The sequence below is a fragment of the Aquarana catesbeiana genome, linkage group LG05 (genome assembly GCF_042186555.1).
Source record: "Aquarana catesbeiana isolate 2022-GZ linkage group LG05, ASM4218655v1, whole genome shotgun sequence".
NCBI classification, from domain to species: Eukaryota; Metazoa; Chordata; class Amphibia; order Anura; family Ranidae; genus Aquarana; species Aquarana catesbeiana.
Window position 1 is genome coordinate 255,251,225 of NC_133328.1, and position 14,700 is coordinate 255,265,924.

Consider the following 14,700-nt stretch of genomic DNA (forward strand, 5'->3'; position numbering starts at 1 on the left):
CACTGATCACAGCTCCCTGTAATCGGGTCAAAATCGATCGAGCTTAAAATGAGTGAGAGCATCAGCGATATCGTTAGCTGTTCCAGGAACGTGCCTAGCTCTAAAACATGTTAAACTGCAAGCATCTGAGAACCAAAAAACGCAGTAATGATATGACCGGAGGGGACCTAGCAGACTGTTGGTTGACCACTTGAACCACGTTCATATTATCTGACCAGAAAACCACTTGGCGATTGCGCAACCTCTCACCCCACAGCTCAATGGCGACAATAATTGGAAAAAGCTCCAGCAGGGTGAGGTTGCGCAACAAATCCACGCGGGTACATGAGGCCGGCCAACACTCGGCAGACCATTCCCCATGGAAAAGGGCATGGAAGCCACAGGAGCTTGCCGCATCATTGTTTAGCTCCAGCTGTGAATTCGGTACCTCCTCCAGCAGCCAACAGTACTGACCATTGTAGGACTGGAGAAAGGATAGCCATATCTCCAAGTCGTCCTGCATGGGCTTGGTTATATGGACATAATGGTGGGGGGCAGCCTTCATGGCCCACGATAAGCATCTACAAAACGCCCTCCCCATGCGGATGATTCTGCAGGCAAAGACCAGTTGACCCAACAAGGACTGAAGCTGTTTTAACTGCAGTTTTTTAGCCCCATTAGCTAAGTGAACCAGGGAGAGGAGACTAACCAATTTGTTACGGGAAGGAAAAACCATTGCCACCATGTCTATTTCTATGCCCAAAAAGGCTAACAATGTCATGGGGTCCTCAGTTTTATCAGGAGGAGAAGGAGGAGGAGGAGGAGAAGTGGCTTCATCTGCCAGAATGGCAAACCGTTCGCAGGTGTCCTGAAAAACAGAAAGGAGCCGCTGACACTGACCACTGCCGGCTGGGCCTATGAAGAGGAAGTCATCAAGGTAATGTAACAGCGAATGCAAACCAGCCGACTGGACAACTACCCATTCAAGGAAGCTACTGAAGAGCTCAAAGAAATAACATGAAATGGCACAGCCCATAGAAAGGCTTATGTAAAAAAAGTAGCAGCCCAGCAGGTGGAAGCATTCCGGGTGGACCGGGAGTAGGTGGAAGGCGGACACAATGTCTGCCTTAGCCAGCAAAGCCAACTGACCAGCAGCCCTAATCAATTTAAGTGCTTTGTCGAAAGAGGCGTAGTGCACCCTGGATTCTTCCTTATCGATGCCATCATTGACCGAGGAGCCAGAAGGATAGGAAAGATGGTGGATGAGGTGGAATATACCCTCCACCTTTTTTGGGACCACACTGAGGAGAGAAACCCTCAGGTTGTGGAAAGGGGGAAAATCAAACGGGCCTGCCATACGCCCCAACTCCAGCTCCTTCTGAAGCTTCTCGGCCACAATGGACTCAAAATGAACAGCGGATTTCAAATTAGACGCCATGGTAGGCTCGTCGGAAAAAGTGAAGGGGATCCAAAAACCATGGTCCAAACCGTCCCTCAAGATCAAAGCCTCCCTAGGAAGGGGGTACCGGTCTAGCCAGGGAAGCATCACTAAGACGTTCACCAGCGTCCTTCGGTTTAGAAAGGTCCGGCTTGGCCCCCGGCTTGGAGAGCAGCTGTTTACTCTTCCTGAAACACCGACTGGCTGGGTGAGCACCTCCGCAAAGTGAGCACTCGTGCTTAAAATGGCATGCGGTGTACCACTTGCAGTGGCTCTCATTTAACAGCCAGCAGACACCTTTCTTGGGCGCAGTCGACGCTCCGGTGGGAGCGCCGGCTGGGGACTGAAAGGACGAAGGCCTGTAGGGGCATGTGAGCAATAACCACAGGCTACCGTCCTGGCAATCAAAACAAAAGTCCTTACATGCCGCCATTTTTTGGCAAAACTGGGTGTCGTAGTGAAACCAACACTGACCCCCATAAACTTTATAGGCACCCCAGAGAAGGTAGTAAAAGAGAGATGTGCCCAACTCCAGAAACTGCTCACAAAGCACTCCTGCATATGCACAGAACCCCTGCAGCCAGTTCCTCAACGTCCGAGGAAGCTGCTTTGGTTTGTCGCCCTGTGCCGTAAAGTCGACCCGCCGAAATTTGTCAAATGTCTCCTTGTCGTGAGGGACTAGCGTGAGCAAATCAATAAATTCAATAAATCCAGATCTTATCCTTGACGTCCACTGATAGGTGCATGCCAGTCAGTGAAACCACCCACAAAGCACCACCTGCAACGGAGCCCGGACTAACTGCTGGAGCTGACATGTCCATGTGAGACAGGACTGATTTAACGACTGCGAATATGCATTCTTCAGGTGGGCCAGATACAGCAGCATCACTGAGCCTACCCCAAACCAAATCACAATCATACTAACTGATGTGCGGAGGCAGAGCTGAAGAAGGACAACCAGCAGCAGATCCAGGAGGAACGCTCGTGAGAGCATCGGCCATGGGAGGGGCCGGCAGAGGCCCGCAACATCCAGCTCCTCAAAAAACGGTGGTGCCTGGCGATGCAGGATTCAATGTAAGGAGAGATCCAGGGGTGGAGGTCCGGCCACCAACACCAATGAGCCCAGGTGGCAGTGGACAGCAACTGTGCAGCAGCGAGGGCAACCAGAGATTCTGGGAGGAGGACCCATTGCTGGTGCAGCCAATCTACTGGGAGTGACATGGGAATCTTCCGCCCTGCCAGGCGCAGGGAGACAAGGCCAAGCAGCAGTCAGAGGCAAGGATGCAGTGACAGGCGAGACTTGTCACAGGGAGATGTTGCGTATGCAGCAGACACAGGCATGGCAGTATGGACGGGTGGCACAATCAAATCTCCCACTCGGTCGGGCACAGGGAGAAAAGGAGCAGCCGGCAGTGACAGGTCTGCAGGGGCAAGGAGCACAGAGGAATCTCCCACCTAGCCGGGCGCTGGGAACAGGTGCCCAATATGGACATTACTGCAGAGGCTCCTGTCGGCTGTGCTGGAGGACATGCAGAAGCGGGAAGCAGCCGCACGGGAGGATCGCTGTGCAGCACCGCAAGCTCCCGCTCCGCTGGGCGCAGGGAGAGCACGGACAGCTCCAGGATCGGCAGTGTCAGGCACCTGCAGGCATGAGACAGAAGCGGCCAGTGCTGCGGCTCCTGCCCGGCAGGGCAAAGGGAGCCGTGCCAAGGAGATAGCAATGGGCGGAGCCCAGGCAAACCTCCAGAGCCAGCACTTGACGCACCAGTGGCTCCAGGGGAGTGGCAAGCACATGTCGTTGCGTAAGTCACCCTAGAAGGACTAGGGCTCAGGCGGGATGGTGGATGAGAGTGCCTCCGGGTCCTGGAGGCAGGGGGGCCCCGCAGCAGAGTCCTTGGTTAGCAGGGGAGCAGGGGGAGGGAAAGCCATCTCAGGGATTAGGAGAGAAAAAAGAGCCAATCAGCCTGACATTGGTGCACCAGCTCGCGGACCCTGGCCAGCAGGCGATCAGTGTCCAGGATGAAGAGGGGTCAGTACTCAAGGTCTTCAGCTCTTCCAACCACGTTTCTTCAAAAGGCCCAGAATTCCCTGTGGCAGTACTTTTACTGAGCTCAGGCCCAGCCCATCTCCCATAACTTTAACCAATCTCAAATGACCACTCACCATCTGCTTACTCCCAGCTCCTGGCCATGCCCCCATCAGTCAAGGCTCTCTTTCCCTATGGCTCAAGAGGCCTTCATTCAATTTCTATCAGCATGCTTCTTCAACATATAAACTGAATGGCTCCTTCCCTGTTTTGTTCTCCTCTCACAGTCCAGCCTTGGTGTACAGGGAATGTAAAAGCCTGATATTTACACTGTTAGCATTTAAAAATACTTTTAATAATGTATTCATGTTTGCGAGGCTTCAATTATCTGTGTCCTTTATATTTACCTAGACTACAACTTTAAAGCCATTGTAAAAGGATTTTTTTTTAAAAGAAGAAAACAAACATCTCTATACTTACCTGCTCTGTGCAATGGAACTGCACAGCGCAGCCTCAAACTTTCCTCTTTTTGGGTCCCCCGCCGATGCTCCTGGCTCCTCCTATCTGTACAGTGCCCCCCACAGGAAGCCACTTCCCATGGGGGCACACCTGCATGGCCACTCCTGAGCCCCGCTGCTGCGTCCATTGGCACAGACTCGGCCATGCCCCCTGTTCCCTCATGACTGGAGTTGATTGACAGGAGCAGACGCCAATGACTCCCGCTGCTATCAATCTGCCCAATGAGGAGAGAGACAACATTGAGAGCTGCTGCTCTCGTGCACATTGGTGGATCGGATCAGGCTCAGGTAAGTATAAGGGGTTGGGGGATCCTGCAGCAGAGAAGTTTTTTTACCTTAATGCATAGAATGCATTAAGGTAAAAAACCTTGGGGCTTTAGAACCACTTTAAGTTGCTGTAAATCAAATCTGCTTAATGTTTTTTGAATTATTTTAACAGACCTAGTAAATTTGAGCTTTCTCTGTTTCTTTCAGTGGGATCTGTATGCTGCAGCTATGCTGGTCGGCATACCAACTGCCGGGAGTATTGTCAAGCTATATTTCGCACAGATTCATCACCAGGACCATCACAAATCAAAGCAGTGGAGAACTTCTGTGCTTCCACTAGCCCTCAGTTAGTTCAGTGTGTGAACAACTACACACAGTCTTATCCAATGAGGAACCCTGTTGACAGTAAGTTGGTTATTCTTCCTGCAAAGTTTAATATGCTGTATATTTCAGTGTTGTGAGATTACTTGCAAGTTGCAAGTTGAATCACTTAAAGAATAATTCCAGGCATTGGCATGTTATATATTGTTTACATTGGTCCCGTTTGGACCAATGTAACTGTGTGTATGACATATGTGGCTAATTTGAATGGAAGCTGGAAAACACTGAAGTAGACACCACTACTACAGTGATCTCAAATTGCTTACAGTATTGTACATGCTCATTTTCCAGCGTTTAATAGCTTTAAAGATGCTGCTACTACAGAAAAGTACCCAATGATCTGCCAGAAATGCACTCAGCATGTGTATGGGCTGTGTATGGGCTGACCACACACCGCATTTTTGTGGACTTTGTGTCAGCCATGCCCATTATTCTTTTACTATTATTATTATAATACAGGATTTATATAGCGCCAACAGTTTACGCAGCGCTTTACAATATTAAAGGGAGACAATACAGTTATAATACAATAAAATACAAGAGGATTAAGAGGGCCCCTCAGAAGAGCTTACAATCTAATAGGGTGGGGCAGGTGGTACAAAAGGTTGTAACTGTGGGGAATGAGCTGGTGGGAGTGGTAGGAGATTAGTTGGAGAAGTGATAGGCTTTCCTGAAGAGATGAGTTTTCAGGGATCACCTGAAGGTAGCAAGAGAAGGGGATAGCTGGATAGATGGAGGTAGCGAGTTCCAGAGGATGGGAGAGGCTCTGGAGAAATCCTGGAGATGAGCATGGGAGGAGGAGATGGGAGAGCTTGAAAGCAGGAGGTCTTGAGAAGAGCGGAGAGGTCGATTTGGGTGATATTTGGAGACAAGATTAGTGATGTAGCTCGGGGCAGAGTTGTGTATGGCTTTGTATGTTGTGGTTAGTATTTTTAATTTAATTCGCTGGGTGATTGGGAGCCAGTGTAGGGATTGGAGTAGAGGGTTGGCAGACACTGAGTGGTTGGTAAGGTGGATAAGTCTGGCAGCAGCATTCATGATAGACTGAAGAGGGGATAGCCTATGGAGAGGTAAGCCAATGACAAGTTGCAATAGTCAAGGCGAGAGATAACAAGGGAGTGAATGAGGAGCTTGGTGGTTTCATTTGTTAAAAAGGGGCGAATTTTAGAGATGTTACGGAGGTGAATTCTACAAACTTTTGACAACGATTGGATTTGAGGCTGAAATGACAAGTCAGAGTCTAGGATTACACCTAGTACCCTGGCGTAGTTACTAAACTACTCATACCATCCCCTATGCTATTCTCCACAACATAGAGTGTAGTTATTAATTAGTCCCAAGATTACAACTAGTAGGGTTATTTAAACACCTTGAGATCACACAAGACACTGGGCACTTCTGGATCTCTGACTTAATCAACAGGTATTTTTTTGCACTTAAACAGATATAACAAAACAGTTTGTTTTGTATATTGAAATAGACCATAAACTCGCAAATAGGTGAATGGTTATGGTTTACGTCCACTTTAATGGATTTTTATATCTCATGGTGATGAGACATCGTCACCAAAATACTTATACAGCTACTGTGGCTATTTTTAACCGAAATTATGGTGTTATCCTTGAGCAACTTAATTATCTTTAAACAGACTACATCATGGTCTCCACAAATTTAAAACAGTGCTCCAGTTAAAAAGAAGAGGTAATATACTTACCTATCTGTCAGCCTGTGTCTCCTACCTTTCCTCTATTCTAGCAGGGCAGCCTCCATCAGTCGCAATCAACACTTTCAATAGTGTGGGATGTCATTGTCCCTGCTGTGAGCTGTGGTTTCTTCCTCCAACCCCCATGTCACTATAGGACTTTCAGCAGTGATATAGAAGTCTGGGAAGGAAGGAAGAAAGGAAAGACCTGATAGGTACAAAATACAAAATCTAGAAATACAGGGGACTCAAGCTGCAAGATAGTCACACCTTCAAGTGGTTGTAAACCCACTAACAAAAAAAAAACCTGCAAGACAAAGGCATAATGAGCTAGTATGCATAGCATACTAGCTCATTATGAATTTACTTACCTTAGATCGAAGCCCACGCATCGGTCCTCGTACAACGCTCCGGCCGGTGACATTGCTCCCGGAGTTGCTTCCGGGTATCATGGGCTCCGGCGCTGTCATTGGCCGGCGCAGCGATTACGTCACTCGTAACCGGGACCGGGGAGAACGAGCGACCTGTGTGGCCCCTGAAAGAGGGTCACCAAAGAAATCGTAGGGGCCGCTCACACTCAACAGCTCCAGAAGGAGGAGGAGGGGGGCGTAAGTCATATGACAAACACAAGAACAAAACATGGTTTGAGGGCCTTGGGCCCCGTCTATGCATGGCCATAGTGGCAAGTAATATAACAGTAAATAGTAACCTCTGGCATTGGGTAGAATAGTCTAAAACAATATAACAATGGAACAGTAACAGATGTCTGATAACAGAGAATGGTGAAGCTATTACATTCAGTAGTTGGCATCGGTGTGTTGATAGTCACGTAAGTTTGAAAGATATGGTGACTGCCATTCTGAATGCAGAAAGGTCAGATTAAAGAAGATGGGGTAAGGAAACATCTCACCCATTTTTCTGAGAGGATCCTGGGGTTGTGAAGTGCTTCTTTTTGAGATGGGGGGTCGCTCCACATGGGGTCTAGGGGTGTAGAAAATGCCGGAATCAGGTCCTTCCATCCAGGAAGCTCCACCGGGAGGTATACCAATCTCGTGCAAAAAGGCAGGGAGATCTTCCCGGGAACCTCAGAGTGGAGGTGCGACCATTTTTGGTGGCAATTCGACAAGAGGGAAACCCCCATCTATATGTGGCTCCATCCACTCTCAGTTGGTCGAGGAGCGGTTTGAGGGCTCTGCGGCATTCTAGCGTCTCTTTGGAGAGTTTAGGAAATATATTGAGGATTGCGCCATCAAAGTCAATATTTGGAGTGCCACGTAATTTGATCATGATGGCATTTTTATCCTCAAAGTAGTGCAATCGACAGATAACATCTCTGGGTTACTCCGCAGATATATTGCGTGGGCGCAAAGCTCGGTGGATGCGGTCAAATCGTAAAGGGTCAGTGACTGTTTTACCCAGGATAGAGTTCAGGATACCGCGAATTGTTGTGAATTGTTGCTCCGGCAACCCAGGAATGCGCAGATTATTTCTGCGGTTCCTATTCTCTAAATCTTCTAGCTTGTATAGAGAGGAACGATGGCCAAGCGCTAGTCTCTTAACCTCCCTGGTGGTTTTCCCAAGTGTGGCTCGGGGTTAAATTTCAGCACCATTAGCTGCAACCCCGGGCCACACTCGGGATTGTATGGCAGTTCCTGGTGTGGTATACTTACCTTGTCCCCAGGATCCTGTGATGCCCCTCCGCTGTGTTCATGGGCTCTGTCCTCCGCCTGATGCCTCTCTGTGCCGGGCTCCGGTCCCTGCGAGCGTCACGATGCACGGGGGCGGAGCCCGGCGGCAAATTCAAAAAAGTGAAAAATCATAATACATACAGTACACTGTAATCTTACAGATTACATTACTGTATGAAATTATTTCACATCCCTTTTGTCCCCAGTGCTTTGTCCAATGGCCTGCATGCAGTTTTATATGATATACAGCGGGGATGGAAAGTATTCAGACCTCCTTAAATTTTTCACTCTTTGTTATATTGCAGCCATTTGCTAAAATCATTTAAGTTCATTTTTTTCCTCATTTATGTGCACACAGCACCCCGTATTGACAGAAAAAACACAGAATTGTTGACATTTTTGCAGATTTATTAAAAAAGAAAAACTGAAATATCACATGGTCCTAAATATTCAGACCCTTTGCTGTGACACTCATATATTTAACTCAGGTGCTGTCCATTTCTTCTGATCATTCTTAAGATGGTTCTACACCTTCATTTGAGTCCAGCTGTGTTTGATTATACTGATTGGACTTGATTAGGAAAGCCACACACCTGTCTATATAAGACCTTACAGCTCACAGTGCATGTCAGAGCAAATGAGAATCATGAGGTCAAAGGAACTGCCTGAAAAGCTCAGAGATAGAATTGTGGCAAGGCACAGATCCGGCCAAGGTTACAAAAAAATGTATGCTGCACTCAAGGTTCCTAAGTGCACAGGGCCTCCATAATGCTTAAATGGAAGACGTTTGGGATGACCAGAACCCTTCCTAGAGCTGGCCGTCTGGCCAAACTGAGCTATTGGGGGAGAAAAGCCTTGGTGGGAGAGGTAAAGAAGAACCCAAAGATCACTGTGGCTGAGCTCCAGAGATGCATTCGGGAGATGGGAGAAAGTTGTAGAAAGTCAACCATCACTGCAGCCCTCCACCAGTCGGGGCCTTATAGCAGAGTGGCCCGACGGAAGCCTCTCCTCAGTGCAAGACACATGAAAGCCCACATGGAGTTTGCTAAAAAACACCTGAAGGACTCCAAGATGGTGAAAAATAAGATTCTTTGGTCTGATGAGACCAAGATAGAACTTTTTGGCCTTAATTCTAAGTGGTATGTGTGGAGAAAACCAGGCACTGCTCATCACCTGTCCAATACAGTCCCAACAGTGAAGCATGATGGTGGCAGCATCATACTGTGGGGTTTTTTTTCAGTGGGAGGGACAGGACAACTGGTTGCAATAGAGGGAAAGATGGATGCAGCCAAGTACAGGGATATCCTGGACGAAAACCTTTTCCAGAGTGCTCAGGACCTCAGACTGGGCCAAAGGTTTACCTTCCAACAAGACAATGACCCTAAGCACACAGCTAAAATAATGAAGGAGTGGCTTCACAACAACTCCGTGACTGTTCTTGAATGGCCCAGCCAGAGCCCTGACTCAAACCCAATTGAGCATCTCTGGAGAGACCTAAAAATGGCTGTCCACCAACATTTACCATCCAACCTGACAGAACTGGAGAGGATCTGCAAGGAGGAATGGCAGAGGATCCCCAAATCCAGGTGTGAAAAACTTGTTGCATCTTTCCCAAAAAGACTCATGGCTGTATTAGATCAAAAGGGTGCTTCTACTAAATACTGAGAAAAGGGTCTGAATACTTAGGACCATGTGATATTTCAGTTTTTCTTTTTTTAAAAATCTGCAAAAATGTCAACAATTCTGTGTTTTCTGTCAATATGGGGTGCTGTGTGTACATTATTGAGGACAAAAAATGAACTTAAATGATTTTAGCAAATGGCTGCAATATAACAAAGAGTGAAAAATTTAAGAGGGTCTGAATACTTTCTGTCCCCACTGTATATACTGTTCTTTCTGTGTGGAAACAAAACGGAAATGTCTATAGCAACCAAAACGTGTCCCTTTACGTCAAAAGTGGTTTTAGACCAGCTAGAAAAGAGCGATAGTAAATTAGAACACTTGCAGAAATGAGCAATAGTGAATCGTGGGGAAATTAATTTTTTTATTATTATTATGTTATTATTTTTTATAATTATTTATATTTATTTATTATATTATTATAATTTATGATTTTGTGTTTCAAACTTCATCATACCCGGGATATCTATTAGACTCTTGTTTAGACAGATTTAAGTGTGTTATTGCTAAGAATTACAGGCCTACAATATAAAACGCCAAATTTCTATGCAAAATAATTGTACCTTTTTGAGACGCAAAAATCTGACATAATCATACCACCAGGGAGGCTACCGGTGATCTGCAAATCTTAAATGGCTGCTGCCTGGGAATCCTCATCTCCGTTTCGTCCACCCTCTCTAATAAGTGAGACATGTCAGAGCGTTCTGCTGTGATCTCTTTTTTTATAACATTTTTCTAGACTGCTGAACATCCCTGCCATTTCTTTCTTTAACCAGGGATGACATCTCGGAGCCAGCAGGGGAGCCTGGGTCATCCATGAGCTCTGATTCGTAGGATGAGGCAAGAGAGCTCTCGTGGGGTGATGTTGCGTGCTCGGAGCGCGATCCTTGTTTTGGTTTGGGTCAGGGGCTGGAAGTGACGTTCATAATTACCCAGAAGCCTCTATGCATTTCGTATTCATACATGCTTCATCAGGCAATGACAGAATCAGACTGAGACAGAAGTATAGTTAAATCACACTTGTTTAATAATAATAAAAAAAAGGAAACAGAGTAATGCCCCGTACACACGGTCGGACTTTGTTCGGACATTCCGACAACAAAATCCTAGGATTTTTTCCGACGGATGTTGGCTCAAACTTGTCTTGCATACACACGGTCACACAAAGTTGTCGGAAAATCCGATCGTTTTAAACGCGGTGACGTAAAACACGTACGTCGGGACTATAAACGGGGCAGTGGCCAATAGCTTTCATCTCTTTATTTATTCTGAGCATGCGTGGCACTTTGTCCGTCGGATTTGTGTACACACGATCGGAATTTCCGACAACGGATTTTGTTGTCGGAAAATTTTATCTCCTGCTCTCCAACTTTGTGTGTCGGAAAATCCGATGGAAAATGTCCGATGGAGCCCACACACGGTCGGAATTTCCGACAACACGCTCCGATCGGACATTTTCCATCGGAAAATCCGACCGTGTGTACGGGGCATAAACATAGTCAAAATATAGCCAGAGTTTAGGAACGGGCAGACAAGCCAAAACCTCAGAGAGCCAGAGATGAGCGTAGTAGAACAGCAAACAGGATCTGAAGCCAGAAGGAATGTCAGCCAAGCAAGTCTTTAACAGGAACACAGGAGAGCGTCTCTAGAGATGTGACCAAGGCGAAGGCAGAGATCATCTGGACTGGACGGCCTAAGTAGGCAGGACTGAGGAGCAGGATATCATCAACAGGTGAGTCACTGTGGAGAGATAGGAGCTGGCAATTAGCCGATAGCTGAGTGGCCAGCTTTGAGAAGGAAGGGCTGATCCCAGCCCTGACAGTACCCCCTCCTCAATGACCCCTCCCCCTCAGAGGACCACCAGGCTTGTGGGGAAAACCTCTATGGAAATCATGGAGGAGGACTGAGGCATGTACGTCTGAGGATGAGACCCAAGAGCGTTCCTCTGGACCGTACCCTTTCCAGTGCACCAGGTACTGTATGCACCCACAGAACCTACAGGAGTCAACAATGGACTATACTTCATATTCCACATGGTCCTCAACCTGTACAGGGTGAGGACGAGGCACCAAGGTGGTAAAGTGGTTGCAGACCAAAGGTTTTAATAAGAAAACATGAAATACATTCGAAATACGCATATTAGAAGAACGGTCTAATGCGTAAGCCATTGCGTTAATCCTGCAAAGAATACGGAAAGGCCCAATAAACCGAGGTGCGAACTTCAGAGAGGGAACACAAAGTCGGAGGTTGCGAGATGACAGCCAGACCCTGTCCCCAAACTGGTAGGAAGGCGCAGGCAGGCGTTTGCGGTCAGCATGGAGTCTGCACCTATCATTAGCATGTCGCAAAGCCTCCTGGACTTGTGCCCAAGTGGAACGAAGACCACAGAGATGCTCCTCTAACGCAGGAATACTCTGCAGAACAAATGAGTCAGGCAACATGGAAGGTTGGAAACCATAGTTTGGGGACAATCGAGAAGCAGAATTCAAGGCACTATTGTGAGCAAACTCCGCCCATGCTTAGAGGTCTGATCAGTTGTTATGATGGTCAGAAATATAGCAACATAGATATTGCTCCAAGGACTGATTTTCTCGTTCTGTGGCCCCATTAGACTGCGGGTGATACGCAGAGAAGAAAGCAAGCTGAATTCCAAACTGTGTAAAAAAGGCTCCCTAGAATCAGAACACAAACTGACTACCCCTGTCCGAGACAATCACCTTGGGTAGCTGTAAACGAAAGATCTCCCGCACTAAAATGGAAGCCATTTCCTTAGAAGTGGGCATTTCTTAAGTGGAATACAATGGGACATTTTCGAGAACCGGTCAACCACCATAAGGATAACTGTGTTACCCTGGGAGTTGGGTAAATCCATAGACAGGTGGGTCCAGGGCCTCTCTCCATTAGGTATGGGTTGTAGGAGGCCCACTAGAAGGTGTCGTGGAGTCCTACTCTGAGCACACATGGAACAGGCAGCTACGAGGCAGTTACATCAGCATGTAGACTAGGCCACCGGAATTGTTGGGAAATGGCCCAAAAGAGTTGATTCTTCCCAGGGTGGGTAGCCTTGGGAGAATGGTAAGTCTAAAGCACGGCGGTACAGAGACTCTCTGGGACAAAGCAGCAGTCACAAGGTTTCTTAGGAGGAGCATGGACCTGAGCAGCAAGAATTTTGTCACCCAAAGGAGAAGTGAGACTGGTGCGAACTGTAGCCAGAATACGATCAGGAGGAATCACAGGAACCGGAACTGACTCCATCTTGGAAGTGGAAGAAAATTGTCGTCACAAAGCGTCAGCCCTTACATTCTTAGTACCGGGTAAGAATGAGACAGTGTAATTGAAACTAGACAAGAAAAGAGCCCATCGCGCCCTTCTGGGAGAGAGGCGTTTAGCCTTAGACAAGAATGTGAGATTTTTATGGTCAGTAAGAAAGAGAAACGGCACAGTGGTACATTCAAGGAGATGTCTCCATTCTTCTCAAATGATCGCTAACAGCTCTCTGTCACCAATCTCATAATTGCACTCCGCAGGTGACAATTTCTTGGAAAAGTAGCCATAAGGATGCATAGCGCTCTCAGCGGTAGGACGTTGAGACAGAAGGGCGCAAACTCCAGTCTCAGAAGCATCAATCTCAAGGATAATAGGTAACGTAGGATCAGGATGTTCCAACACAGGAGCAGACTCTCAAAGGCCTTAATGGACTCCAGAAACCAACTCTGTGGGTTACAGTCCTTTTTGGTCATATCAGTCAGGGGCTTGACCAGAGAACAGAAGTTACAAATAAACTTCTGATAATAGTTGGCAAAGCCAAGAAAACGCTGCAGAGGACATAAACCCATGGGTCGGGGCCACTGTAGGACTACGGAAAGTTTTTCTGGGTCCATCGAAAAACCAGCAGTGGAAATGACAAACCCAGGAATTTAACCTGTTCACGATGAAATTCGCACTTCTCCAATTTACAATAGAGATTGTTCTCTCTTCATTTCTGAAGCACACGACAGACATCTGTGTGGTGGCTCTCCAGGGATTTGGAAAATATGAGGATATCGTCGAGATAAACCACCACACATAACTGCAACAAATCTCGGAGTACACCGTTCATAAATTCCTGGAAAACTGCCAGGGCGTTACGAAGACCAAAAGGCATTGCGAGGTACTCATAATGGCCTGTTCTGGTATTAAACGCAGTTTTCCACTAGTCCCCTTCCTTAATCCTCACAAGATTATATGCCCCTCTCAAATCAAGCTTCGTGAAAACCGTTGCTCCCTTGAGGCGGTCAAATAACTCCGTAATCAACGGAATCGGATAGGCATTCTTAATCGTGAAATGATTGAGACCCCTATAATCAATACAAGGTCTCAGTTCACCACTCTTCTTATTCATAAAGAATAAACCAGCACCAGCAAGAGACGAGGATTTGCGGATGAAACCTTCGAGAAAGTGCGTCTACAACATACTCCCCCATGGCCTTATCCTCCAAGACTGACAAAGGGTAAACCCGGTCACGAGGGGTTATGGCACAAGGTTGAAGGTCAATTGTGCAATCATACGACTGGTGTGGAGGCAAACTACCAGCTTGACCTTTGTCAAAGACATCGCTAAAATCGCGGTACTCCTCCGGCAGGGAGGAGAGTGAAGGGGTGCACAGGACCTTGGCTAGCTTCTGGAAGCATGTCTTGCTGCATTGTGGCGACCAGAAGAGAACCTCAGCATGAAGCCAATCAAAAGAGGGGTTGTGCCTCTGTAACCAAGGATAACCAACAACCAGCAGAAACTTAGGTGAGGAAATAACTTGGAATTGGATTTTCTCATGGTGAAGAGCCCCTACGGCCATGGACAATGGAACAGTCTCATGAGTCACATGGGCAGGCTGTAGAGGTCTTCCGTCAAAAGCCTCAATGGCAATTGGAGTGTCACGCAGCTGCAGCAGAATCGAGTGCTTCGATATAAAGGCAGCATCAATGAACAGGCCTGCAGCCCCAGAGTCGATTAGAGCCTGTATCTTGATGGATGACTTAGCCCA

At 47.2% G+C, this 14,700-nt stretch overlaps 1 protein-coding gene across 4 annotated transcripts in view; it reads left to right on the top strand.

Moving 5' to 3' along the window:
• Positions 1-14,700, top strand: part of RECK (reversion inducing cysteine rich protein with kazal motifs) — a 1,099,858-nt gene that overhangs the window by 393,599 nt on the left and 691,559 nt on the right. For all 4 annotated transcript variants that reach the window (XM_073630723.1, XM_073630721.1, XM_073630722.1 and 1 more), the window contains exon 8: positions 4,436-4,633. In XM_073630723.1, coding sequence (XP_073486824.1) covers positions 4,436-4,633 — 198 coding nt within the window. The remainder of the gene's footprint in view (positions 1-4,435; positions 4,634-14,700) is intronic.